The 27,929-nt window shown below is 56.4% G+C and overlaps 1 protein-coding gene, 1 long non-coding RNA gene and 1 pseudogene across 6 annotated transcripts in view; 1 reads left to right on the forward strand and 2 right to left on the reverse strand.

Moving 5' to 3' along the window:
• Positions 1 to 6,303: 6,303 nt before the first annotated feature.
• The window catches only part of LOC311626233, a 1,185,289-nt gene continuing 1,163,663 nt past the window's right edge, over positions 6,304 to 27,929 (reverse strand). Inside the window, exon 4 of the long non-coding RNA XR_014795658.1 lies at positions 6,304 to 6,653. This is a non-coding gene — a long non-coding RNA (uncharacterized lncRNA). The remainder of the gene's footprint in view (positions 6,654 to 27,929) is intronic.
• LOC311626172 (patr class I histocompatibility antigen, B-2 alpha chain-like) lies at positions 10,686 to 17,747 on the reverse strand. Of its 4 annotated transcripts, none has more exons than XM_084891204.1 (8): positions 17,098 to 17,747; positions 13,650 to 13,934; positions 13,113 to 13,388; positions 12,305 to 12,580; positions 12,079 to 12,183; positions 11,656 to 11,688; positions 11,475 to 11,522; positions 10,686 to 11,328 (listed from the first exon to the last, which is right to left on the reverse strand). In XM_084891204.1, exons 1-8 carry the CDS (start codon positions 17,153 to 17,155, stop codon positions 11,324 to 11,326), a joined length of 1,086 nt encoding a protein of 361 aa, XP_084747330.1. In that variant the 5' UTR covers positions 17,156 to 17,747; the 3' UTR covers positions 10,686 to 11,323. The 4 variants fall into 4 exon arrangements, with proteins under 4 accessions (XP_084747330.1, XP_084747328.1, XP_084747329.1 ...); XM_084891202.1 differs by having other exon boundaries at positions 11,475 to 11,570; positions 17,098 to 17,323; XM_084891203.1 differs by having other exon boundaries at positions 10,686 to 11,290; positions 17,098 to 17,300.
• On the forward strand, positions 25,596 to 27,416 carry LOC311626156 (REST corepressor 2-like; annotated as a pseudogene). The gene has a single exon. The product of its transcript is annotated as an REST corepressor 2-like (transcript).

A 27,929-nucleotide genomic window follows, 5' to 3' on the forward strand; every position in this document is an offset into this window, starting at 1 on the left:
TTGCGTATGAGTGAGTGCAAGCAGAGAGGTCTGACCACGGAGGTTGCCGCAGCCTCTCCATAGCAGAAGGAGTCAGAAGTTCCAGACTACAGAGACCCAACCCAATTCCGGCCAAGCCCCTGGAGCACCATGCTCTTGCATGAGGAATCTGGGCTGGTCAGGGGTAAACTCAGGGGAGCCGCGGAAGGCAGAGGTCTGAGGCATATGCATAAGGGCAGGGCTGACAGGAAGCCAAGACTGTCAGCTCAGCCCTGAGACTCTGCCCCATCCAAGCTGAGCACAGAGGCTTTTGCAATTTTGCAAGTCTGATCCTATAAGACTGTCTCCAATACAGAAGGTATCCTGGTGTAGACACAGCTGATACATCCAATTGGCCTGGAGGTCAATTCCTCCCAGTGATACCAACAACAATAAAGACTTAACTACAATGAGGCTGTACACGCAGTCCACAAAGGGGAGCACCAAGAGTGTCTACCTCAGGTAACTGGGAAGCTGACCCACTGGGCCATATAGGACACCAAACACACAAAGCCATCCTACCAACTCAGGGAAGCAGCGAAAATGCTGAGACAAGGAAATATATCACAAATGAAAGAAATGGAAGACAAAAAGCAACTGGATATAGAGTTCAAAACCACGGTTATAAGGTTTTTCAAGAATTTCCAGAAAAGGCTGATAAAATAAAGGAGACCTATGAGGAAATGAAAAGGGATCAACTAGAAATAAAGAATACATTGTCTGAAATAAAAAATATTATATAGAGTCCTAAAAACAGAATGGAAGATCGTAAGAATCAAGTCAAAGACTTGGAACACAAAGAGCCAGAGGACACTACTCTGCAGAAGCAAGAAGACAAGAGAATCCAGAAAGCTGAAGATAGTGTAAGAAACCTCTGGGACAACTTCAAGCGAACCAACATCAGAATTATGGGGGTCCCAGAAGATGAGAGAGAGCAAGATACCAAAAACATACTGGAAGAAATAGTGACAGAAAACTTCCCCCACCTGGTGAAAGAATTAGACTTACAACTCCAGGAAGCGCACAGACCCCCAAACAAAAGGAATCCAAAGAGGACCACACCAAGACAAATGATAATTAAAATTCCAAGAGCAAAAGACAGAGAAAATATTAAAAGCAGCAAGAGAAAAGCAGGTAGTTACCTATAAAGGAGTACCCATACGATTGTCAGCTAATTTCTCAACAGAAACCATGCAGGCCAGACGGGAATGGCAAGAAATATTCAAGGTGATGAATAACAAGAAGTATAGGCAAAAATACTCTACCCAGTGAAGCTATCACTCAGAATCGAAGGCCAGATAAAGAGCTTCACTAATAAAAAACAAAAACAAAAACAAAAACAAAAACTAAAGGGGGGACAAAAAAGAATCAATAAAATATATTAAAAAAAAAAAACTAAAGGAGTTCATCACCGCCAAACCAGAATTATATGAATTGCTGAAAGGGGTTCTTTTGGAAGAGGAAGAAAATAAAGATAAAAATTATGAACAACAAATACGTAACAATCAACAAGTGAATCTAAAAACCAAGGGAATTAAAAAATCTGATGAACAATATTAACTGGTGAATATAATAGTATCAGAGGTATGGAAGGGGAGTGGACTGACGATTCTTGGGGAAAAGGGGAGAGGGGGATGTGGGAAGAGACTGAACATAAACTGTGCACCTATGGATGAGGACAATGGGGGGTGGGGAAAGGACAGAGGGTGGGGAGGGAACCTGGTGGAGGGGAGCAAAGGAGGGGGGTGGAGAAATGAGGAACATTTGTAATAATATGAACAATATTTATTTTTTTTAAATAAGGAACATATGTAATAATATGAATAAAGATTTATTTCAAAAAAAAAATCTCACCTGAGATATTTTTTTTTCCATTGACTTCCAGAGAGTGGGAGGGAGGGTAGGGGAGAGAAACATCTACGTGAGAGATAGCCATTAGTTGCCTCCCTCAGGTGCCCCTACCAGGGCTGGAGAACCTGCAACCCAGGTCCATGCCCTTGACCGGTTATTGAACCCTTGACCGGTTATTGAACCCTTGACCCTCAGTCCTCAAGCCCATGCTTTAACCACTGAGCCAACCTGCCAGGGCAGTTTTAATTAAATAGCTGCTATCATTGGCTTCTTTTCCAGAAATGCCGTCCTCTAGACTCACCACTCCTTCCCCAAACAAGCTCCTGGAATAAACTGTCCTCTCCTTCCTTAGCCCCTCCCCCAAACACACACTTTTTTTGTTTAAAGAATTAAATTTTTAAAAATATTTTATTGAGCCAAAACTGGTTTGGCTCAGTGGATAGAGCGTCGGTCTGTGGACTGAAAGGTCCCAGGTTCGATTCCAATCAAGGGCATGTACATTGGTTTCGGGCACATCCCCAGTGGGGGGTGTGCAGGAGGCAGCTGGTCGATGTTTCTCTCTCATCAATGTTTCTAACCCTCTATCCCTCTCCCTTCCTCTCTGTAAAAAATCAATAAAATATATTTAAAAGCAATATTTTATTGATTTCAGAGAGGAAAGGAGAGGGAGAGATAGAAACATCAGTGAGAGAGAATCATTGGTTGGCTGCCTCCTACATGACTGCTACAAGGAACTAGCAAGCAACCCGGGCCTGTGCCCTGACTGGGAATAGAACCATGACCTCCTGGTTCATAGGTCCATGCTCTACCACTGAGCCACGCCAGCCAGGCCCCCCCCCCCCCTTCACTTTTAATTAACGAGATATTTTACCTGACTGATTTTTCCCTAATAAAAAAGTAACATCAACTATCTCAGAACAATGTTATGAAGTGATAGGGCCCCCACCCCTTCTTCCTAGCATTATCAGCTTGGCAAAACAAAATACTTTTGTTTTATATATATATATATATATATATATATATATATATATATATATATATATATATATATATATACCGTGTTTCCCTGAAAATAAGACATCCTCCAAAAATAAGACCTACTTACAGGTTTCCTTCTGAGTGAAATATAAGGCATCCCCCTAAAAATAAGTCCTCCCTAAGCTAAACATGAAAGATTTGGTCCACTGATTCTGAAAGAAATGGAGTCACAAGAAATTCACCAGGAAATTCAGGAATTGGATTGTTATGATGATGTTCCAGAAGATGATATGATTGTCATTGAATAAATGAATAAATTCTTGATACTGTAGGATTCACAGTTTGTGTGGTTTGTGTTGACAACTACCGTACTACCGTACCGTATACAGGTAATAAATTTCCTTTATTTTCATTTAACAATAAATGTGTACTGTATATTTCTTCATGGAAAAATAAGACTTCCCCTGAAAATAAGACCTAGTGCATCTTTGGGAGCAAAAATTAATATAAGACACTGTCTTATTTTGGGGGAAACAGGGTATATATAGTTTATTGATTTTTACAGGGAGGAAGGAAGAGGGATAGAGTTAGAAACACCGATGAGAAATCTACTGGGAGATGTGCCCGCAACCAAGGTACATGCCCCTGACCGGAATCGAACCTGGGACCTTTCAGTCCGCAGGCAGATGCTCTATCCACTGCGCCAAACCGGTCTCGGCAGTAACGTGCTTTTTAAACAGCTACTGCTGTAGCTCACTCAGACAATGTCTCATCACCTCTTGCTAATGCCTCCACCTCAGCAAGACGCCGACCTGCCCGGGCTGCCGCTCCCCAGCTGCTCAGTCCAGACTCCAGCCTGGTGCCCGGTCTCCGCAGCTGAGCTCGGACTTCTCCGCTCGCCCTCGGCCTGGAAGCTCACGCTTCTCCTGGCCTCTCCTAGGCTGCAGGGCCTGAGCAGCCCAGTGGGTTTCCCAGCGACTTCCCGGCCCACCCTGGGCTCCTTTTCCGGCGCTGCCCGAGGAGCCCACTCCCCTCTCCTCTCCCCCCAACACACACCACAGCCCACGGATCTCTCCCCACACCACTTGGACCACCCGCCTGCCGGCCCGGGATCCTTCCCTGAGGCCCTCCCTGCTGCCTTCAAAACCAGCTTCCTGGCCTGGTGCCGGTGGGAAAGGGGACCTGCCTGCCTAGGATTTGGAATCAGGAAGGCTAGTCAAAGTAACATCCTGCCCAGCCAGTGTGGCTCAGTGGTTGAGCTGACCCATGAGCCAGGAGGTCATGGTTGGATCTGGGGCTGGTTAGAAACACTGATGTTTCGCCAAAACCGGTTTGGCTCAGTGGTAGAGCGTCGGTCTGCGGACTGAAAGGTCCCGGGTTCGTTTCAGGTCAAGGGCATGTACATTGCTTGCGGGCACATCCCCAGTAGGGGGTGTGCAAGAGGCAGCTGGTGGATGTTTCTCTCATTGACGTTTCTAGCTCTCTATCCCTCTCTCCTCTCTCTGTAAAAAAGCAATAAAATATATTTATATATATAAAAAAAAAACCCACAACACTGATGTTTCTAACGCTCTCTCCCTCACCCTCTTTGAAATCAGTAATATATATGCCAGTGCCCCCCTCCGGCTGCCCAGGGGCTCATCCGCCACCCTCACCTCCTTCTGAACCCCGAGGCGGAACTCACTCCTGGTGCAGTCAGCGCTCACTACTGAGCAGCCCCGCCGGACCCAGGAATCTAACAAGAACCTCATCGGAAATTCTTCTGAGATGGCCGGTAAAATGAGGAAGTAATGCCAATCCTGGAGGGTTAGGGGACTGCCCCTCCCCCCACGCACCTAGTGGCCACCCTTGGCCACCCCAGCCCGGGCCCACTCTGCGGGCAGCACTGGGGCATGAGAAGGCTCGCTGCGGCCCAGGCTGCCCCCGGCGGTGAGGTCTCGGCCCTCGCGCCGAGGAGCGCCGGAGGTGACTTGGTAGCGGTTTTCTCCGCTCGGGCCACGGGCGGGGCTGGGGGCGGCCTGGGACCTGCTGGGGAGGCAGCCAGCATCAGAGGAAACAGGCCCTCGAGCGGCCTCCCGCTGGGCTGCGGGGGCGGCCACCGGGGGCTCGGGAGGGTGCTACACCGTCCGGCGCCCGCCCCCGCCCCGTCAGCCCCGGCGGTGGGGCTGAGCATCCTCTCGCAGCGGGGCTGGGGGCGAAAGACTACCGGGAAGGCGGAGCGGGCTCCGCACCCCGGCCTCCCGCGCCCCGCACTCACTGGCCGAGCTTCCGACCAGCCGCCCGCGAGCGCAGAAGCGCGAGAGGCGGGGGCGCCCCATGCATGTCACAGTCGAGCTCCGCGCCTGCGCCGTTCCGCCCTGCGCCGACCAGAGGGGCTCCCATTGGGAGCGGCGGCTTGAGAGGCGGGACTTCCTCCTTCCCTGGGATCTCATTGGACACTGTCTAGTCCGACAGGAATTCAGACAATTAAATGGTGTGTCTAAAAATGTTTTTAAGTAATTTCCGAGCTTCTGACGGACCCCAACATCCATTTTCACCATAGAATAATTTGGGGGTGCATCAGAAGTTGTTTCTGTTTTGTGTTTAAAAAGTTGTGGTAAAATAGCCCGCTGACGTGGCTCTGGTTGAGCGCCGACCTGTGACCCTGGGGGTTGGATTCCCGGTCTGGGCCCCGGCGCGAGCTGCGGGCGCCAACCCTAGTGTGGGCGTGCAAAAGCAGCCAATTCTCTCATCATTGATGTTTCTCTCCCTCCCTCTCTCACATCAAAACAGATGTATGCTTTCTAAAACTTGTGGGAAATACATAGAACATAAAACCATTTTAACCATTTTTAAGTGTACCACCCAGTGGTATTAAGTACATTCACATTATACAACCATCACAAACTTAAATATATATAAATTGCTTTTTACAGGGGAAGGGAGAGAGACAGAGAGAAACAGTGATGAGCTGCCTCCTTCAGACCCCCCACTGGGGATGTGCCCACAACCAAGGTACTTGCCCTTGACTGGAATCAAACCTGGGACCTTTAAGTCCACAGGCCGACACTCTATCCACTGAGTGAAACTTCTTTAAAAATCTTTATTGTTGAGAGTATTACAGATGTCCCCCTTTTTCCACCCAGGCAGGAACTGGGTGGACAAAGGGGGACATCTGTAATACTCTCTGCCTATATCCAGTAATACTACTGCCTATATCCACAAGTAAGATCTTTGGTTAATATCTTCCCACCCACCTCCCCTCTTCCCTCTGAGATTAGTCAGTTTGTTCCATGCTTCCACGCTTCTGATTCTATTTCACTCACCAGTTTATTTTGTTCATTAGATTTCTTAATTGTTTATATATTATTTACTTTAAAATATATTCTTACTTACCGGATCCAGCCGGCATCACAGGTCCTGGAGGTAGGGCTAGGAGGTTTTAAGAGAAATAAAGACAAAGAGAAAGCGGGACTTCAGGAGGACTGCTAGTCCATGATGAGACTGCAGCAGCTTTATTAGTTGCAGGCGTACATTTATGAGGCTTTTCTGGGCATTTCTCCAAGTGCCCCTTTCCCAGGACAAGGCCGCTCATCAGTCCCTCAAGACATTCTTGGAAAAGATACATAGAGCAAGCATCTGGTTAGATATCATTGAGAACAGCCTAGCTGAGAACATCCAGATGAGTCGTGCATCACGCGCACTCTCTAACAATGGGGCTATGGTCTGCCCTGTCCCTAGTTGACCCTGAAGGCTTAGGGGAGAGCGGGTAGGCGTCCCTACCCTGCGCTCAATCCCCTGCAGGAGAGCAGGTAGGCGTCCCTACCCTATGCTCCATCCTTGCCCTCGGGCCCCACGGAACACGGCTTCCCACACTTACTAGAGGCCCAGCGCACAAGTTCTACCAATTAGGTTGGGCCTGTCAGGAGGAGGAGATGGTGGGAGGTTGGCTGGCCAGCCCACCCCAATCAAGGACCAATCAAGACAGGGCTGGCTGGGAGGAGGGGCCATGTCCAATTGGCCACAGGCCCTAACCCCCATTGCAGTAGGGGGCCCATTGAGGGTGGGGACAGCCATGGGAGGGGCAGGGAGGGTGTACTGGCTGGCCCCGCCTCCAAATGGGGTTGGGGGGCCGATCAGCAGCAAGCGGCCTGGGGAAGGGGTCATGGGTGGTTGGCTGGTTGGCTCTGACCCTGATCAGAGTGGGGGGTTGGTCCGAGGCAGAGCTGGTGGTGGGGAGGGGCCACAGGCCAATTGGGGTGGTGGGGGCCTATAAGGGGCAGGCTGGCCAGGGGGGAGGAGCTGTGGCCGGCCCCCCCTCATCAGCCTGTTCACTAGCTGCAGTGGGTGTCATAGTGACTGGTTGTTACGGCGCTCTGGTTACTGGCTTTTTATATATATAGATTGATTTCAGAGAGGAAGGGGGAGGGAGAGAGAAACAGAAACATCGATGAGAGAGAATCGTTGATCGGCTGCCTCCTGCACACCCCCTAATGGGGATCAAGCCCAAACCCCAGGCATGTGCCTTGCCTGGAAAGCTTTCTTTTGACTATGGAACGATTTCACTTCCATGCTACCCTGCTCTGGCCTAGCCCGTACGTGAGTGTTGGATCCCACAAGAAAGGGAGGCCCATCGGTGTACATGTGGAATGCCTGTGCACACGGCACATAGTGGGAGAGTGGCGGCAGAGTGGGGAGGGGCATCTTGGTCTTGGGAGGCTGGGGTCCGGGCACTCGAGGGCCTTGGCCAGGTGGCCTTCGAGAGCCTGAGGCACAGGATACTGAGGGAGAGGGGTCACCAAGCACCTCCTGATGGACCCAGGGAGCAGTGCAAAGGAAAACACTGCACTTAGCCTCTCCCTTTTCAGGCTTGGGGTCCCAGGCCAGGGAGAGCGGGGGGCTGCCTACAGTAACCACTCAGGACCTTATTGGTGGGAGCAGAACTGGAGTTAAGACCTAAGGATCTCATTGCTCCCCACCTGCCTCGGCTCAGGGCGGGACATCTGACTAGCAAAGAAGTGGAAAGGGCCCTGTCTGCCCCTCGGCTGCCTCCTGCTCAGTGGGCGCCCGCGCACAGGGTGTCTGTGGCGGGGGAGGGGGAGGCCTCATGCTGGGCGCTCTGTTGGGTTTGAGCCATGGGGCCAGGAAAGGATCCTCGGTCCTCCGTCCTTGCATTCCTGGCTCACACCCATCCTAGGCCCATGAGAGGACAAAAGGAGACCTGCTGGTGCCCAGACCCTGACCAAGGGCTAGCAGGAAACAGTTCCAGCCTGCCCTCTTCCCTCCCACCGCCCTTCTCTCCTGTGCCTCAGGCCCACCTGGGCTCCTCAGCACTCCGCCTAAAGGTCCGTCCTGCTCCCAGTGAGAAATGTGGGGGAGAGGAAGTAGGAGGGGTGTGCCCATTCTCTGTGCATAGAAATAGCCCCACCTCCGGGCAGCCAGCCCCAGCCTCAACCCCACTGCGCACCAGGAAGGGGAGCCAGATGAGCCAGGCAGAGTGTGCTCACAGGAAGTGGGTAGATCTGGGGTGTTGTTCTTGCTCCTCCCCTGGAGGAAAGAGGAAGGTTGTGGTCCAGGGGAGGTTCAGGCTTTCTCAGGTGAGAGGAGAGCCTATTCAGTGAGCTCTTCCTCCGAGGCCTGAGGGCGCTGCCCCAGGATCCCATCAGCTGGGTGGCCAGCTCACCCTCTCTGCTCTTCAGAACAGGGTTCTGTCAGCCACCACGGGGAGCAGGCCAGGACGGTTAGAGGTCTCAGAGGTCTCGTCGTAGGACAGGGCGTCTGTCCAGCCCCCTGTGGCTCTCAGGAGGCTAAATAGGACACCTGGGTTGTTTCCACGTGTTCCTATTGGAGTAATGCTGACGTGAACACAGGAGTACTGTCCATATGACTTTCCAAGTAAGTGTTTGCAAACCTGGGGGAGATGCCCAGAACAGGGATAACGAGGCATCGGTAGCTCTGTTCTTACTTTCTCGGTCCAACGCTCCTTTGGCCCTAACCTCCCCCTCTCACCCATCAGCTCCTTGACCGGTGGCCTCACTCCCTACACCAAGTATTGAGAATCCTCCTATGCCACTTGGTCAGCTCTGGCTTTCCTGGAGCAGGCCTCTCCCCGCACTCCGCCTCCCGTGCTGAGGGCCAACCCTCAGCCTCTGCATGGGGGACTGCCCCACCGAGCACCCAGCCTGCCTGGCTTGGGCATGTGAGTTGTTTCCCTTGCTGTCCTCCCGCTTTCTAGCCCTAAACTACCCTTGGGCACAGCGCCCCCCTGAGACCCCTCCACCTGCCTGTCCCCGGGGACACTGGCAGGTCCATCGGCTCTTCACCTGGGCCCAGGCTGACACCACCTCCCAGGGGGACCTGTCCGCCCTAAACCCCTTAGGCCACAGCACAGCCCCTGGCACCCTCGCTTCCCTGCCACCCCCTCCCTGCCCACCCTACCCTGAGGACCCTCCGCCACAGGCGGCAGCCTCTTCCCGTTCCTCCACCACCGCCTCTGCACCGCGGCCCTCTGGCCATGATCCCTCCCATCCCGGATTCTTCACACACACACCCCACTCCATGGGCAAGACCCCTTCACCGTGACCTCCTTGCCCCAGCTGGCAAGCTCTCCTTTCCTCCTGCTGTACCCTCAGGGGCCCTGTCCCCAGGCGCCCTCTGTGGCACCCGTCCCACATGTTGGGCCATCTTATCCCATCTCCCATTCCTCCCCCCCTTTCCTACTTCCCAGCCCTGGGAAAAGTGTGGGGAGGAGGCGTGGGGGGCACAGGTGTGCCAGCCTCTCAATCAGTTTCTTTATATGCTACTAGTGGCCCAGTGCATCAATTCATGCACATTGAAAGGAAATTAATTAGAAGGTGGCTGGTGGGGCAGGCCTGGGAGAGATGGGAGGGACACACCCTGGAGCCAAACCACGGTCCCTCCCAGGCCAGCCACACCTGGGGAGCATCATGGCTCGAAAGGCAGCTGTGGAGTGAGTGGGGTCCCTCTGGCAGGTGGAATCCCTCAGCTTGGTCTGCGGGGGTCAGGCTGAAACCAGCTCTCCGACATCCCCCGAGGGGTCCCGGAGTGCGAGAGGGCACTCTGCAGAGTTGCTGCCATACAGGGTGTGGAACACAATCACACGTGTGCAGTAACCAGATTCGGGCCCCCCCAGCAACAACATAACCCACGGCCGAAGGTGGAATCGCGTGGCCCCGGGAGGAAGCCGGCTCCATCCTCTCTGGTTCCCGGTGCGTCACCTGAGAACCATCTGCCAAGTCACTGCAGCTCGGAAGCTCCTGCGTTGAGCGTCTGCCCCCTGGTGGACAGTGTGCAGACAGTGGGAAGGACACTTAGCACCTTAGCCTTTTATATATATATATATAGATTGATTTCAGACAGGAAAGGAGAGGGAGGTGAGATAGAAGCATCAATGATGAGAATCATTAATCTGCTGCCTCCTACAGGCCCCCCCACTGAGGACCAAGCCTGTAACATGGGTATGTGCCCTGACCAGGAATTGAACCCTGACCTCCTGGTTCATAAGTTGATGCTCAACCACTGAGCCACACCAGTTGGGCCTAAGCAGAGGTTCTTTATATATCTACACTAAGAGAAAGATGGAAATTGACCATACCCCCATGACACCCATCAGCCAATCAGTATTATGCAAATTAACCCAACAAAGATGGTGAACTAATTTGCATATGCAGGCATGGAGCGAAGACTGAAGGCTCTGGCCTGAGTGAAGACTGAAGAGGCAGGGCTTCTCCGTTGCGGCCGGAGTGAAGGCCTGGGTCCTGGGTGCCAGAGGAAACCAGTGCCAGCAGCCAGGGGAAGGAAGGCCTATTGCACAAATGTTCATGCACAGGCCTCCAGTGTGTGTGTGTGTATACGCACACTTTTTTTAATTTCAGAGAAGAAGGAAAAGGGGGAGGGATAGAAACATCAATGATGAGAGAATCATTGACTGGCTGCTTCCTATATGCCCCATACTGGGGATCGAGCCTGTAACTCAGGCATGTAACCAAGGGCTTGACAGGAATGGAACCCAGAACCCTTCAGTTTGTAGGTTGACGCTCCAACTACTGAGCCAAACTGGCTAGGGCTAAGCAGAGGTTCTTTTTCTTATTTTATTGATTTTTTTTTTTATAGAGAAGGGAACTGCAGTGTAGAAATTGCTCAGGAAGTGTAGGCCTGGGGGGGGGAATATCTCAGGGAGTGCGGGCCTGGGGGGCAGGTGTATGAAGATCTCGGGGAGTGCGGGCCTGGGGGGCAGGTGTAGGAATATCTCAGGGAGTGCAGGCCTGGGGGGCAGGTGTAGGAATATCTCAGGGAGTGCGGGCCTTAGAAACATCGATCAGCTATCTCCTTCTAGAGATGTGCCCGCAACCAAGGTGCATGCCTTGACCAGAATGGAACCTGGGACCCTTCAGTCCACAGGTCTATCTACTTCTTGAAGCAGGAAGTTGGGGCCTGAGCAAATCTTTCATCACTCAATCCTCACAAGGCACATGCCTCAGGCTGTAGAAAATAATCATGAACAAATACAAGTCAGTCACTGTAACTGGTGACATTCTCCAAAGTCTACTTCATGCTCAAAACGTCCCAGAGAAACTCCATTACCCAGACCCCCCCTCTGCCCACCCCCTCCCTACACCAGGTCTCACCTTTAGAAGCCTTGAGAGACACATCAGAGCCCAGGGAACTGTCACTGTCTGGGGTAGAACAAGACAGGATGTGGTCAGAGCCCCCAGGACAGGAGACTGCAGGAGGAAAAATGGGGTGAGGTTCCCCACGGGCTCCCGTCTGCATTGTCACAGGCCTCAGGGGTCACCCCTCCATACTCACTGGCAGCCTGCGCGTAGCCCCCTCCTTTTCCACCTGCGGGAAGCAAACACCCTGTGAGACCAGGGAGGAGGCAGGGCCTTGAGGTCCTAAAGGAAGCCCTAGTCCTGGGCCCAGAGAAGTTTCCAGAACCATGGCAGGATCAGGAAACCTGAGGAAAGTACACATGTGGGGACTGGACCAACTGCCCTCCTGGTCTGCCCTCCGCAGGGACCCGCCCTCGGACCTGGCCTCCATCAGTAGCATCACCAGGTGATGAGTCTGTGCCTCATTCTCACACGGGCCTTACTGAGAGTTAGTGAGCGAACACGGCCCACACGGGCCAGCACAGGGGGGGGCTGGCGCTTCCCATGATGAAGTGGGACACACGTCTTCCTGGGCTTGAACCCCCAGTGGGACAGACACTCAGACCCCACCCCTGCCCACCTGAGTGCCTCCTCTCCCACATCACAGCTCCAGCCACAGCTCCCAGCAGGACCAGGCCCCCAGCGATGCCCAGGATGATGAAGATGAAGGTCTGAGGAGGCGGCTCTGGAAGGAGAAGGGAAGGGAGGGTGAGGGCCCTGACCCCAGGCCTCAGCCCAGACCCCACTGAGGTCCCCCAGGGCCCCGCTGCCCTGAGAGGAGGGTCTGTGCCCACGGCCCTCCTCACCCCATCTCAGGGTCAGGGGCTCGAGCAGCCCCTCGTGCTGCACATGGCACGTGTATCTGTGCTCCTCTCCAGGGGGCACCCCCACGGCCGCCCACTTCTGGAAGGTGCCGTCCCCCGCAGGCCTGGTCTCCACCATCTCCATGTCCTGGGTCTGGTCCTCCCCGTCACGCTGCCAGGTCAGGCTGATGTCCGCAGGGTAGAAGCCCAGTGCCCAGCACCTCAGGGTGACCTCATGGGCAGAGACGGGGTGGTGGCTCACGTGTGCCTTTGGAGGATCTGAGGAAAGGGTGAGGATATTCAGGAACTTGGCATGGATCATGGGCCAGTCCAGCTGCGCCCACATGACCATCCTTGGACAGGACCCCTGTGGGGGGGGAAGGAGCACATAGCCACACACCAGGCTGGACTGAGGCAGCAGGAAGGACTTCCCAGGCTTCAGAAAGCTCTAGAATCAGACAGACACAGCCCAGGGCAGGAGGCAGGTCTCTGAGGGGAGAAAAGGGATTTCTGGTCCTGACCTGGGTGGAGGCCACGTGACTCAGAAAAGCCGAGGTCAGACCTCGGACCCAGTGGGCGAGGGGTAGCGAGCAAGGCCTGGGAGAGAGGGTCCCCGTGGGTCCCAGAGCCACCGCAGGCCCATGGGAGCCTGATCGATTATTTCAGGGGTGGTCCCCGCTCCTTTCCCGAAGAGAAAGCTGGGGGCACTCTGCTACCGGGGCTTCGGTCTCCCCACGCAAGGAGGGCCTTATTTTGAGGCTGACCCTATTTCCTCCACCCCCTTCGCAGGCCCAGCGCTCGCCCCTGGCACCTGCGCGCAGCAGAATGTCCTTCCCGCTCTCCAGGTATTTGCGGAGCCAGTCCATGCACACCCTCTCCAGGTAGTTCCTCTGCACCTCCGCCTCATCCACGTCCTCGTATCTGCGCAGGGAATACTGAGCCGCCCCGCTGGCCGCGGTCCAGGAGCTCAGGTCCTCGTTCAGGGAGATGTAGTCGGCGCCGTCGTAAGCGAACTGGTCATAACCGCGGAGGAAGTGCCCGTCTGGCCCCATTTCGCAGCCGTACCTCCACTGGAACGTGTGAGACCCTGGCCCCGCCCCCGCGGTCAGCCGCGCCTCCAGCCCCGCCCCGCCCCCGCGGTCAGCCCCGCCCCCCGCCCCAGCTCCGCTCCCCCGCCCCGCCCCGCCCCGCGGGGATTAAACATAAACTGAAAGAGAAGGCAAAACAGTTCCCGGAAGGCTCCTCCCCTGGGGGGAGGAGCGGGAGGGGGAGGGCCCAGCCGGTCCGGCGGCCTTAGGTGGGGCTCCACCCGGACTCCCCGAGGGGATGGGGCGGCTCCGCGGCTCACCCTCCCAGCTCTGGTTGTAGTAGCCCCGCAGGTTCTTCAGGGTCGCGCGGAAAGCCTGTGCGGTTTCCTTGATGTTCCTGGTCTCCACGTCCCAATAGCGCGGGTCCTCCCGCTCCACCCACGGCTCCCGCATCCACGGCTCCCGCGGCTCCATCCTCCGGTTCGCAGAGTCGCTGTCAAACCTCACAAACTGCGTGTCGTCCACGTAGCCCACGGCGATGAAGCGGGGCTCCCCGCGGCCGGGTCGGGACACCGCGGTGTAGAAATAGCTCAGGGAGTGTGGGCCTGGGGGGGGAATAGCTCAGGGAGTGGAGGCTTGGGGGGGGGGAATAGCTCAGGGAGTGGGGGCATGGGGGGGGAATAGCTCAGGGAGTGGAGGCTTGGGGGGGGGGAATAGCTCAGGGAGTGGGGGCATGGGGGGGGAATAGCTCAGGGAGTGGGGGCCTGGGGGGGGAATAGCTCAGGGAGTGAGGACCTGGGGGGGGAATAGCTCAGGGAGTGGGGGTCTGGGGGGGGATAGCTCAGGAAGTGGGGGCTTGGGGGGGGGGAAATAGCTCAGGGAGTGGGGGCTTGGGGGGGGAATAGCTCAGGGAGTGGGGGCTTGGGGGGGAATAGCTCAGGGAGTGGGGGCCTGGGGGGGATATCTCAGGGAGTGCGGGCCTGGGGGGGGAATAGCTCAGGGAGTGGGGGCCTGGGGGGGGATAGCTCAGGAAGTGGGGGCTTGGGGGGGGGGAATAGCTCAGGGAGTGGGGGCCTGGGGGGGGAAGAGCTCAGGGAGTGGGGGCCTAGGGGGAGAATAGCTCAGGGAGGGGGGGTCTGGGGGGGAATAGCTCAGGGAGTAGGGGCCTGGGGGGGAAGAGCTCAGGGAGTGGGGGCCTGGGGGGGGAATAGCTCAGGGAGAGGGGGCCTGGGGGGGGAATAGCTCAGGGAGAGGGGGCCTGGGGGGGGAATAGCTCAGGGAGTGGGGGCCTGGGGGGGGAATAGCTCAGGGAGTAGGGGCCTGGGCGGGGAAGAGCTCAGGGAGTGGGGGCCTGGGGGGGGAATAGCTCAGGGAGAGGGGGCCTGGGGGGAATACTCAGGGAGTGGGGGCCTGGGGGGGAATAGCTCAGGGAGTGGGGGCCTAGGGGGGGAAGAGCTCAGGGAGTGGGGGCCTGGGGGGGGGAATAGCTCAGGGAGAGGAGGCCTGGGGGGGAATAGCTCAGGGAGAGGGGGCCTGGGGGGGGATAGCTCAGGAAGTGGGGGCTTGGGGGGGGAATAGCTCAGGAAGTGGGGGCTTGGGGGGGAATAGCTCAGGGAGTGGGGGCTTGGGGGGGGGAATAGCTCAGGGAGTGGGGGCTTGGGGGGGGGAATAACTCAGGGAGTGAGGGCCTGGGGGGGGGAATAGCTCAGGGAGTGGGGGCCTGGAGGGGAAGAGCTCAGGGAGTGGGGGCCTGGGGGGGGAAGAGCTCAGGGAGTGGGGGCCTAGGGGGGGAATAGCTCAGGGAGGGGGGTCTGGGGGGGAATAGCTCAGGGAGTAGGGGCCTGGGGGGGGAAGAGCTCAGGGAGTGGGGGCCTGGGGGGGGAATAGCTCAGGGAGAGGGGGCCTGGGGGGGGAATAGCTCAGGGAGAGGGGGCCTGGGGGGGGATAGCTCAGGGAGAGGGGGCCTGGGGGGGGAATAGCTCAGGGAGTGGGGGCCTGGGGGGGGATAGCTCAGGAAGTGGGGGCTTGGGGGGGGGAATAGCTCAGGGAGTGGGGGCTTGGGGGGGGGAATAGCTCAGGGAGTGGGGGCTTGGGGGGGGAATAGCTCAGGGAGTGAGGGCCTGGGGGGGGGAATAGCTCAGGGAGTGGGGGCCTGGGGGGGAATAGCTCTGGGAGGGGGGGCCTGGGGGGGGGAATAGCTCAGGGAGTGGGGGCCTGGGGGGGGGAATAGCTCAGGGAGTGGGGGCCTGGGGGGGGAATACTCAGGGAGTGGGGGCCTGGGGGGGGGAAGAGCTCAGGGAGTGGGGGCCTGGGGGGGGAATAGCTCAGGGAGAGGGGGCCTGGGGGGGGAATAGCTCAGGGAGTGGGGGCCTGGGGGGGGGAATAGCTCAGGGAGTGGGGGCCTGGGGGGGGAATACTCAGGGAGTGGGGGCCTGGGGGGGGAAGAGCTCAGGGAGTGGGGGCCTGGGGGGGGAATAGCTCAGGGAGAGGGGGCCTGGGGGGGGAATAGCTCAGGGAGAGGGGGCCTGGGGGGGATAGCTCAGGAAGTGGGGGCTTGGGGGGGGGAATAACTCAGGGAGTGGGGGCCTGGGGGGGGAATAGCTCAGGGAGAGGGGGCCTGGGGGGGGAATACCTCAGGGAGTGGGGGCCTGGGGGGGGATAGCTCAGGAAGTGGGGGCTTGGGGGGGGGAATAGCTCAGGGAGTGGGGGCTTGGGGGGGGGAATAGCTCAGGGAGTGGGGGCTTGGGGGGGGGAATAACTCAGGGAGTGAGGGCCTGGGGGGGGGGAATAGCTCAGGGAGTGGGGGCCTGGAGGGGAAGAGCTCAGGGAGTGGGGGCCTGGGAGGGGAAGAGCTCAGGGAGTGGGGGCCTAGGGGGGGAATAGCTCAGGGAGGGGGGTCTGGGGGGGAATAGCTCAGGGAGTAGGGGCCTGGGGGGGGAAGAGCTCAGGGAGTGGGGGCCTGGGGGGGGGAATAGCTCAGGGAGAGGGGGCCTGGAGGGGAAGAGCTCAGGGAGTGGGGGCCTGGGGGGGGAATACTCAGGGAGTGGGGGCCTGGGGGGGAATAGCTCAGGGAGTGGGGGCCTGGAGGGGAAGAGCTCAGGGAGTGGGGGCCTGGGGGGGGAATACTCAGGGAGTGGGGGCCTGGGGGGGAATAGCTCAGGGAGTGGGGGCCTGGGGGGGAATAGCTCAGGGAGTGGGGGCCTGGGGGGGGGAATAGCTCAGGGAGTGGGGGCCTGGGGGGGAATAGCTCAGGGAGTGGGGGCTTGGGGGGGGAATACTCAGGGAGTGGGGGCTGGGGGGGAATAGCTCAGGGAGTGGGGGCCTGGGGGGGAATAGCTCAGGGAGGGAGGGCCTGGGGGGGGATAGCTCAGGGAGTGGGGGCCTGGGGGGGAATAGCTCAGGGAGTGGGGGCCTGGGGGGGGAATAGCTCAGGGAGTGGGGGCCTGGGGGGGGAATAGCTCAGGGAGTGCGGGCCTGGGGGGGCAATAGCTCAGGGAGGGGAGGCCTGGGGGGGAATAGCTCAGGGAGTGCTGGCCTGGGGGGGGAATAGCTCAGGGAGTGGCGACCTGGGGGGGGAATAGCTCAGGGAGTGCGGGCCTGGGGGGGGCAACAGCTCAGGGAGGGCGGTCCTAGGCATGGGGTGAGGGTGGGGGTGAGTGGCAGGAAAGTGGCCTCGGGATTGGGCGGTGGCAGGAGGGGCGTCTTAGCCCGGCCCCAGCCGAGTGCCCGCGCCTCCGGCAGAGGCGGCTCCCTCCCACCCGCACTCACCGGCCCAGGCCTCCATCAGGACCAGCAGGAGGAGGGTTGGGGGCCTCTGGACCCTCATGCTCCGGGGGGAGGCGGAGGGAGACTCTGTGGCGCGGTGGCTGTGGATTCGAAAGTGGAACAGTTCAGGGGAAGGGCGGGGAGACTCGCCGCTGGGCGGGCTCACAAAGCCGGGCTCACAAACCCGAGCAGCTCTGGTCGGGAGAGGGCCGTGTTGAGACACAGACACCCAATGAGCTGGTGACGCTCATGGTTTCCGGCAAGATAACAAACTGGGGCGTTGAGAGGAAGTGAAACACCAAGGACTTTCCAGCCCATCCTCCACCCTGAGAGCCCAGAGCGCCGCCGGGGACTGGCCCTGAGCCCCGTGCGCACGGGCTCCTGCCGCCTGGCTCCGGAGCCGGACGCAGTGTCAGTGTGAGGAAGCCAGCCCGGGAGACCGCGCCGGCTCCACCAGCAGGAAACCCCGCCGTGGGGCACCGCGAAGACAGACTTTCGGCTCCAAACAGCTGGATGTGACCATTGTGCTCTGGCCCGGGCAGGAGGCTCCGCTGTGCTCCGCGGAAGCCCCTCTCCACGGGCAGAGCTGGCTGTGCGCACGGCCGGTTCGTGTGCGGACTCCCAGCCCCCCTGTGGGTGAACAGAACAGGGCCACTCTGGTTGGTCCGGGTGTGCGCCTCCTCGTGGATGAGGAAGCGTCAGTCCTGTTGGCTGAAACGGGATCCGAGTTAGCTGAGATGGCAGCTCCAGCGCCAAATGAGCCACAAGCAGGACAGATGGAGTCCTAGAGAGCTCACGGACAGCTGTGGGGCAGGGGTTTGCGAGCGGGTGATGTGGTGCGATTGAGCAAAAAGGAAAAAGGGGGGAGAACTGGACAACCGTGTAGAGCATGCAGGATGTGGCCTTCTGTGCACCTGCCAGCTCTGCCCTAGCTCTGGGATCCCCTTCCCTCCCCGTGGAGCAGAAGTTTCACCAGAGCACAGCGAAGCCTCCTGCTCGGGCCAGAGCACAATGGTCACAATTGAGCTGAAAGTCTCTGTCTTCGCGGTGCCCCACAGCGGCGTTTCCTGTTGGTGTTACCTGTGCGCCAACCACCCGGGGAAGGGAACGTGGAGAGTATAGGGGGAAATGGTGATGGATGAGACTTCACTTGGGGCACTGAGGGAGCTGGGCGGGGGGAGGGGGGCCCCACTGACCTCCCTGCAGATGGCAGCCAGTGGCCGGCAGGCCCTGGCCACATGATTGGGGCTGGGCCCAGGCTGGGATGGGGATCTGGGGGGGGGGGGGTGGTGGCCACCAACCTCCCGTGGCTCTTCGACCTCACACCGGCTACCTGGGGGCGGGGTGACAGGGATGGAGGTGCAGTGAGAATGTGGGGTGTCCACCGAGCTCCCTCTCCCACTGCTCCCTCCCCAGGACACACGTGCTAGGGAAGCCCCGCACTCAGGTGCCCGCCCTGCACCTGGGCGGCCGCTGGGACCACAGGGGCCAGTGGGGCTCCCCGTGGGTTCCCATAGGAGCCAGTCTGTGAGGCCGGCTGGTGAGAGCATGCTGCACGCCCGGCTTCCGTGCGGTGTGGCTGGGTGGCCCAGAGGCCCACACTGTGCCCCGGCCCATGGCGTGCAGCCGTGCTCACCGCATCTCTGCATGGGGACTCGGGCAGGGGAGGGGGGCTGTGGGTGCCCAGGTGCTGCCCAGGGCCCAGAGGTCAGCTGGGACCTGCCCTTCCACTCCAGACCTCCTGCTTTGATTGCGGTCAGGCCCAGGGACTGCACCGTGCAGGAATTTCATGCACCGGGCCTCTCGTCTACATGTATAAAAGCCAAGCGACCAGAACAACGGGTCCCAATGATGCACACTGCAGTGGCCAACCAGCCTGGTCAGGGCCGATTGCCCCCCACAAACCTTCCCTGCCCCTCCTCCCCACTACCCGACTTGATTGGCCCCCGTTGGGGCAGGCTGGCCAGACCCCACCCGTGCATGAATTCGTGCACTAGACCGCCAGTAGGTCTATAAAACAACATATTTAAACCTGAGAGTGCCACTGTTTTAGAATGTCTACCTCTGCTGCTTTCCTCCCTGTCTGCTTCTCCAGTTCTCCATCCCTCAGGCCTCTTCTCCCCTTTGTCTCTATCACCTTCCGATTATGGCACTAGTGCCACCACCTCACCTGTCATCCAGAGACTGTTCTCCCCACAGGGGTCAGCAATCCTGCTAACTTGTCAGCTCGTGTCATTTATTCACGTATAAAACTCTAATGGCTCTCATGTCATTCATATAAACACTGAAGAATGTAAGACACTTGACCACACGGACTTTGGACTGTTTAAATCAAAACTGTATCTCCAGCACATGAAGCGATTTCCTGGTACATTCTAAGGATTAAATTAATTATTATCAAATGAATGAATGAAAGATAATTGTGTTAAAATTTAATTACATTACCTAAAAGCCATAGAAGAAAAACAAAAAAGTTAGGAAATACTTTATTACATATAAGTACTGTACATGTCAGTTCATAATTATTTTTTTAGATAAATTTTTATTGTTCACATTATTACAAATGTTCCTCTTTTTCCCCCCCTCCATTGCTCTCCTCCACCAGGTTCCCACCCCACCCTCTGCCCTTTCCCCACCCCCCATTGTCCTCATCCATAGGTGCACAGTTTATGTTCAGTCTCTTCCCACATCCTCTCTCCCCTTTTCCCCAAAAATTGTCAGTTCACTCCCCTTTCATACCTCTGATTCTATTATATTCAACAGTTAATATTGTTCATCAGTTCTTCTTCTTTTTTTCTTTTTTAATTTCCTTGGTTTTTAGATTCACTTGTTGATAGTTACATATTTGTTGTTCATAATTTTTATCTTTATTTACTTTCTCTTCCGAAAGAACCCCCTTCAGCAATTCATATAATTCTGGTTTGGCGGTGATGAACTCCTTTAGCTTTTTTTTTATTAGTGAAGCTCTTTATCTGGCCTTCGATTCTGAGTGATAGCTTCACTGGGTAGATTATTTTTGGCTGTAAGTTCTTGCTATTCATCACCTTAAATATTTCTTGCCATTCCCGTCTGGCCTGCATGGTTTCTGTTGAGAAATCAGCTGACGTTCGTATGGGTGCTCCTTTATAGGTAACCACCTGCTTTTCTCTTGCTGCTTTTAATATTCTCTCTTTGTCTTTTGCTCTTGGAATTTTAATTATGATGTGTCTTGGTGTGGTCTTCTTTGGATTCCTTTTGTTTGGAGTTCTGTGCGCTTCCTGGACTTGTAAGTCTAATTCTTTCACCAGGTGGGGGAAGTTTTCTGTTACTATTTCTTTCAGTATGTTTTTTTGTTGTTGTTTGTTTTGTTTTTTTAATATATTTTATTGATTTTATACAGAGAGGAAGGAAGAGAGATAGAGAGTTAGAAACATCGATGAGAGAGAGTCATCGATCAACTGCCTCTTGCACACCCCCTACTGGGGATGTGCCCACAACCAAGGTACATGCCCTTGACCGGAATCGAACCCGGGACCTTTCAGTCCCTAAGCCGACGCTCTATCCACTGAGCCAAACCGGTTTCGGCTCTTTCAGTATGTTTTTGAGATCTTGCTCTCTCTCATCTTCTGGGACCCCCATAATTCTGATGTTGGTTCGCTTGAAGTTGTCCCAGAGATTTCTTACAGTATCTTCAACTTTCTGGATTCTCTTGCCTTCTAGCTTCTGCAGAGGAGTGTCTTCTGGCTCTTTATGTTCCAACTCTTTGACTTGATTCTTGTGATCTTCCATTCTGTTTTTAGGACAATGTATTCTTTATTTCTTGTTGATCTCTTATTATTTCTTTTTTTTTTTTTAATATATTTTATTGATTTTGTACAGAGAGGAAGGGAGAGAGATAGAGAGTCAGAAACATCGATGAGAGAGAATCATCGATCAGCTGCCTCTTGCACACCCCCTACTGGGGATATGCCCGCAACCAAGGTACATGCCCTTGACCGGAATCGAACCCGGGACCTTTCAGTCCCCAAGCCGACGCTCTATCCATTGAGCCAAACCGGTTTCGGCTCTTTCAGTATGTTTTTGATATCTTGCTCTCTCTCATCTTCTGGGACCCCCATAATTCTGATGTTGGTTCGCTTGAAGTTGTCCCAGAGATTTCTTACAGTATCTTCAACTTTCTGGATTCTCTTGCCTTCTAGCTTCTGCGGAGGAGTGTCTTCTGGCTCTTTATGTTCCAACTCTTTGACTTGATTCTTGTGATCTTCCATTCTGTTTTTAGGACAATGTATTCTTTATTTCTTGTTGATCTCTTATTATTTCTTGTTGATCCCTTATTATTTCTTGTTGATTCCTTATTAATTCTAGTTGATTGCTTTTCATATCCTCATAAGTCTTATCGACCTTTTCTAGGAAATTCTTGAAAAACCTTATAAGCATAGATTTGAACTCTATATCCAGTCGCTTTTTGTCCTCCATTTCTTTCGTTTGTGATCTATTTTCTTGTCTTGGCATTTTCACAGCTTCCCTGATGGGGGGGGGGGATTTCAGGGTGGAGCCTACAGCCTTGGCTTCCTTCAGCTACGCCCTATGTGGCTCCTGAGTCTCAGTAATCCCCAGGGTCCTTCAGTACTCCTTGCAAGCACCTCTGAGAGAAAGGTGCCCTCGATTTTCGCCTGCTACTAAACAGTCTAGTCTCTCCCCCAATGAGCCCGGAACTGGGTTCAGTTCAGTTGGAAGTGGAGTTGGAGGTGGCGTTCAGAGCAGACAGGGGCTTTTGTCTCCTTCTGGCCAGGACAATCCAGGGGCACAGCCAACTGTCCCTTCTCTGCACGTAATGTGCGCACCTCCGGGACCTTCTTTTGCCGCTCCCCCAGGGTTCTGCCTTACAGCCCAGCTCCCTCTGTGTGAACCTGGGTCCCCGGGGTCTGGCCTAGAACTGGGGTTCAGAGCAGTCAGAACTGGGGCCCAGCACAGTCCGGAGCCTTTGTCTCCTTCCCACCAGGGCAATCTAGCAGCAGAGTCAACAGTCTGTCCTTTGCCTGTAATGTGTGCGCCTCCGGGGGCTCTGCCTTTCACTGCTCCCCTGGGATTCCACCTCACAGCCCCACCCCCTCTGTTTGAGCCTGGGTCCCCAGGGTCTGACCTAGAACTGGGGTTCAGCGCTGTTGGGTCTGGGGTTCAGCACAGTCGGAGCTTTTATCTCCTTCCCGCTAGGGAACGCCAGCCAGGCACTCAGCCGCCCCTCCTCTCCGGCGCCGTCCTCTCTGCCCACGCCACGTGTCTCCGTACCTTAGGCTTTTACAGTTCCTCCGCTCTTCCTTCTGGTTTTCTCCTTGCTTCTCGTTGTAGAATTTCCAGTCACACGACTTTCCTGTAGTTCTGGGTAATGACCATTTTATATTTTAGTTGTATTTTATTGAAATTGTTCTGTGCAGCTGTGGCTAGGTGTTTACCTGTGCAGCCATCTTAGATTCTCCCAGTTCATAAATTTTTAAAAATACATTTTATTGATTTTTTACAGAGAGAAAGGGAGAGGGATAGGGAGTTAGAAACATCGATGAGAGAGAAATATTGATTAGCTGCCTCCTGCACACCTCCTACTGGGGTTGTGCCCACAATCAAGGTACATGCCCTTAACTGGAATGGAATCTGGAACCTTGTTTATCCACAGGCCGATGCTCTATCCATCGAGCCAAACCAGTTAGGGCATCAGTTCATAAATTTATTCCAGTGGGAAAAAATGTGTGTGTGCTTGTTGCACAGTTGAGCCTGTATATTAGTTTTCTGTCCTATATAATAAAGCCTAATATGCTAAGTGTCCAGTCAACCAGATGGCCATTCGACCAATCAAAGACTAATATGTTAATGATATGCTAAGGCCACTCAACCACTAGCTATGAAGTTATTCTCAACCTTGCTAATGCCACAACACTTTAATATGGTTCCTCATGTGGTGGTGACCCCCACCCATAAAATTATTTTCATTGCTACATCATATCTGTAATTTTGCTACTGTTATGAATCATAATGTAAATATCTGTGTTTTCCAGTGGTCTTAGGTGACCCCTGTGAAAGGGTCATTTGACCCCCAAAGGGGTCACGACCCACATGTGGGTTGAGAACTGCTGTGCTATGATGTGAACTGATGACCAGGGGGCAGACAGTTGACCAATTGCTATAACGTGCACTAACTACCAGGGGGCAGACATCCAACTGGTAGGTTAACTTGCTGCTGGGGTCTGGCTGATTGGGAGTGAGCAAGACCGGCTGGACACACCCTGGAGCCCTCCTGCAGTCCCTCCCCAGCTGGCCAACCTCCTGCGTCCCTCCCGGTCCCAATCATGAACGGTGGTGCCCCTTGGCCTGGCCTGCGCCCTCGGGGGATGTTGGAGAGCCGGTTTCAGCCCGATCCCACAGGCCAGATCCAGGGACCCCACTGGCGCATGAATTCGTGCACCGGGCCTCTAGTTTCTATATAAAAATTACTGTAACTTACTGGCTGAAAACAGCCCCCATTTATTTGCTCGCCGTTGCTTAGTGAGAGATGCAGGTGCAGTGTGGTGGGTCGTCTGGTCAGGGCCACAAGCTGTGTCCTCATCCAAGCTCAGGACCTCCTCTGAGCTTAGAGAGATTGTTGGCAGAATTGAGCTTTCTCCTGTTGTAGGTATGAGGTCCCTGTTTCCCTGACAAGTCAACAAGGAAGAGCTGGAGGGTGGGAGAGCTGCCTCCAAGGCCAAGTTCCCACCATAGCCTTTGCCATCCTCAAAGCCCCCAGTGGAGAAAACCCCTCACACTGAACTCCTCTCTCATTGGAGCCTCTCTGCCCAGGAGGCACCCCAGTCAGCACTAACTATAGGACAGTCCCACTCCAACTAGTCTTAAGGTCCACTGATTTGAGGCTGTAGTAATATCTATAAAATCCCTAACTATTATACATTAGTGTTTGCTTGAATAACTGGGAAAGGTAAATAATTAGGGTGGTTATTGGGGGCCATCATAGGATCAGCCTAGTACCACCTGTTTTTCCTCTTACATTTATTTAGGTCACGGTGTCAATTAAAATTCAAAGAAATAGATTTTTGTGAATGACAATAAAATTCATATCCTGCCGATTAGCTCCCCAAATTCCTAAATCTCAAATACAAATTACATGTTTAATATTATAACCAATTTAAAGCAAGTAAAAGTTAAATGCAACCATTCATTCTCTCTTTGGATACTGTATTAGTTTGTACTGCAGCCGAACAGATTACCCCAAACTTAGCAGCACACAGCAGCAAACAGGGGCTTGTGTTTTCCGGGGTCCGGAAGCCAGGGCGGGTTCTGGCTCAGGCATCTCTGAAGGCGTCAATCAAGTTGCCATCCAGGGCTGCGTGGTCGGAGGACTCGCAGGAAGCATGGCTCACCCACAGGGCTGTTGAAAGAGGCCCGGTTTCCTTCCCACTGGTCCCAGGAACCCTCAGTCCCTGACCACGTGGACGTGCCAGAAGGCAGTGAATACAGAGCTTCCTCCCACAGAGCAAGTGATCAGAGAGGGAGCAGCCACGGCAGAAGCTGCACTGAATCTCTTGCCCTAGACCAGTGGTCCGAAAACCGCAGCTCTGGAGCCACATGCGGCTCTTTGGCCCCTTGGTGTGGCTCTTCCACAAAATACCACGTGCGGGTGCGCACGGACAGTGTGACTGAAACTTCGTGGCCCATGCCACATACGATGACCTCAGCCTTACTCTATCCAGTGAGTCATCAAATCCAGCCCACACGCAAGAGGAGAAAATTACTCCTCTCTTAAAGGGAGGAGTATAAAAATTTACATAAATGTGAAGACAGAAATGATAATTGAATATTGTTTTAGAATTTTGGAAATCAAAGGCTTTTGTATCTGATTATTTTTCTTTAATGCTTTAAATTTCACCTTTGGGAAGAAATGAGTGAAGTTTGAGATGGGGCAAGAGGGGACGGGAGTGGGCTGGAAGAGGTTAATGGGGGAAAAGGAGGACCTATGTAATACTTTCAACAACACATTGTGTGCGCGAGAGCCGACCGGCGGCGGGCGGGCGGCAGCCGAGGCGAGGAGCGAGCGCCGGGAGCGGAGTGGGGGGCGCGCCGGGAGCGTGCAGGCGGCCCCGCGGCTCCGCTCCGCCCGCTCTGCCCGCGCCCCCGCCGCGCGCCCGGCCGCCCCCGAGCCCGGCCGGGACAGGGCGCCCGCCGGGCCCGGGGCATCCCGGCGAAGCCGAGGGACGCGGAGCCCGCGGGGGCGCCGGTGGCTCTCCCGTGCCCGCGCGCGGACTGCGCGGGAGGAGGGCGGCCGGGCTCGGGGCGCCCCGAGGGCAGGGAGCCCTCCCTCCCCCCGGGGGAGCCCCCGGCCCGGGAAGCACACCGGGCGAGCGCGCTCCGCCGCCGCCTCGGGCCCCGCGCTCGCTCCCCTGCGCACCCCGCTTCCGCACAAACTTTTCCGACGCCCTGGCCCGCGGGGGTCGGGGGGAGCGCGGGGCTGCCCGCTGAGCCCCCGCCTCGCCGGACCCGGGCCACGCCGACCTCCCGCTTCTCGCGGCCTCAGTGGCGACCTCTCCAGGCCGGGCCGTGCGCGGCACCCGAAGCGAGCGCCGCAACCCCCGGCAGCTCTCCCGAGGCTCCCGCGCCCCCCGGGGCCGCCGGGCGGGGGGATGCCCTCGGTGATGGAGAAGCCGAGCGCGGGCTCCGGGATCCTGTCCCGCAGCTGGGCCAAGACGGCGCCCAACGGCGGGCAGCCGCACTCGGAGGATGACAGCAGCGAGGAGGAGCACTCGCACGACAGCATGATCCGCGTTGGAAACAATTACCAGGCCGTAATCCCCGAGTGCAAGCCTGAGAGCCCCGCGCGCAACAAGGAGCTGAAGGGGATGCTCGTGTGGTCGCCCAACCACTGCGTGTCGGATGCCAAGCGTGACAAGTACATCGCGATGGCCAAGGAGAAGCATGGCTACAACATCGAGCAGGCGCTGGGCATGCTCCTGTGGCACAAGCACGACGTGGAGAAGTCGCTGGCCGACCTGGCCAACTTCACCCCGTTCCCGGACGAGTGGGCCGTGGAGGACAAGGTGCTGTTCGAACAGGCCTTCGGCTTCCACGGCAAGTGCTTCCAGCGGATCCAGCAGATGCTGCCCGACAAGCTGATCCCCAGCCTGGTGAAGTATTACTACTCCTGGAAGAAGGCGCGGAGCCGCACCAGCGTGATGGACAGACAGGCTCGGCGGCTGGGGGGCCGCAAGGACAAAGAGGAGAGTGACGAGCTCGAAGAGGGACGAGGGGCTGTGAGTGAGGGAAAGCCCGATGCCGGGGACCCCAAGAGAGAGCCCCTGCCCTCTCGGCCCCTGAATGCCCGTCCAGGCCCCGGGAAGAAGGAGGCCCAGGCGTCTCAGTATCGCCACCACCCGCTGAGGACGCGCCGGCGCCCCCACAAGGGCATGTACCTGAGCCCCGAGGGCCTCACCGCCGTGTCGGGAAGCCCAGACCTTGCCAACCTCACGCTCCGAGGCCTTGATTCCCAGCTCATCTCCCTCAAGCGTCAGGTGCAAAGCATGAAGCAGACCAACAGCAGCCTCCGCCAAGCCCTGGAGGGCGGCATTGACCCACTCCGCCCGCCCCCCCCCAGGTCAACACCAAGTTCAACTCCCGCTGGACCACGGATGAGCAGCTACTGGCTGTGCAAGCCATCCGCAGGTACGGCAAAGACTTCGGGGCTGTTGCCGAGGTGATTGGGAACAAGACCCTGACGCAGGTGAAGACCTTTTTTGTGAGCTACCGGCGCCGCTTCAATCTGGAGGAGGTGCTGCAGGAATGGGAGGCTGAGCAGGATGGGGCCCCGGCAGCCCCGGTCCCCATGGAGGAGGCTAGGAGAGGGGCTCCCTTGCCAGCCCCGGCCCTAGAGGAAGATGATGAGGTCCAGATCACATCTGTCTCAACCTTGTGCCCCGACCCGTGCCCCCCGCGCCCCCCCTCTGAGGCCACCTTTGCCCATGGCTCCGACCCTGCTTCGCCAGCCGCCCCCCCCCCCCCCCCCCTACAGCAGGGCGGCTTCCTCCAGCCCCGGCTGGCCCCCAACCAGCCCCCACCACCTCTTATCCGCCGGGCGGTGGCTGCCTCCCGCCACAGTGCCCGCCCTGCCCCGCAGCCCCGCCCACCCTGATCGGAGCCCCCCTGGAGCCTCCAGCCCCGGCGCTCTGAGCCCTGAGGCTCCGAACACCTTTGCTGGATGCGCGGGCACCCTGGCTTCACTGGCAGAAGGGACTAGAGCTCTTGCAAGGTCTTTCAAAGACCCACAGCTGCTGGCCTGGCCACCTCTGGCAGCTGCGCCACCTCCCACCAGCCCGCTGGGGCTGGGCGGGGCCTCTGAGCGGGCCAGCAGTGGCTGCCTCCTGTCAGCTGGGGAGTGGCCTTTAGACCCCGCCCTTCGTGTAGAGGGTGTAGAGGGGTCCTGATCGTAGCTTGGGGGGTGGGGGGAGGACATTTGGCCCGCTGGCAGTTCTTCCTCTTTTAGCAGTAAGTCTGGGGTGAGGTAGGGAGGGGCTGGAGGGGGCGGGGGCAGAGAGATCCTGGGCCTCGACAGCAGCTGAGACTTAAGGGGCAGCTCTCCCCGCTTTGGCCACACGAGAGGCCTCGAGGGAAGTGCTGAGCTCACAGTGCCCACTTCACTCGCCACCCGGAAGCTTAGAGAAAGAAACAGATGCAGAGATGGGTTTATTTTTCAATGTTTTTAAAGAAATAAAACCTTCCACGCTCAAAAAAAAAAATACTTTCAACAACAAATATACTATAGTTTTTATATTTTTATTGATCGCAGAGAAGAAGGGAGCGAGGGGAGAGATAGATAGAACTAT

This window comes from Pipistrellus hanaki, assembly GCF_964339955.1.
Source record: "Pipistrellus hanaki genome assembly, chromosome: 7".
NCBI lineage: Eukaryota > Metazoa > Chordata > Mammalia > Chiroptera > Vespertilionidae > Pipistrellus > Pipistrellus hanaki.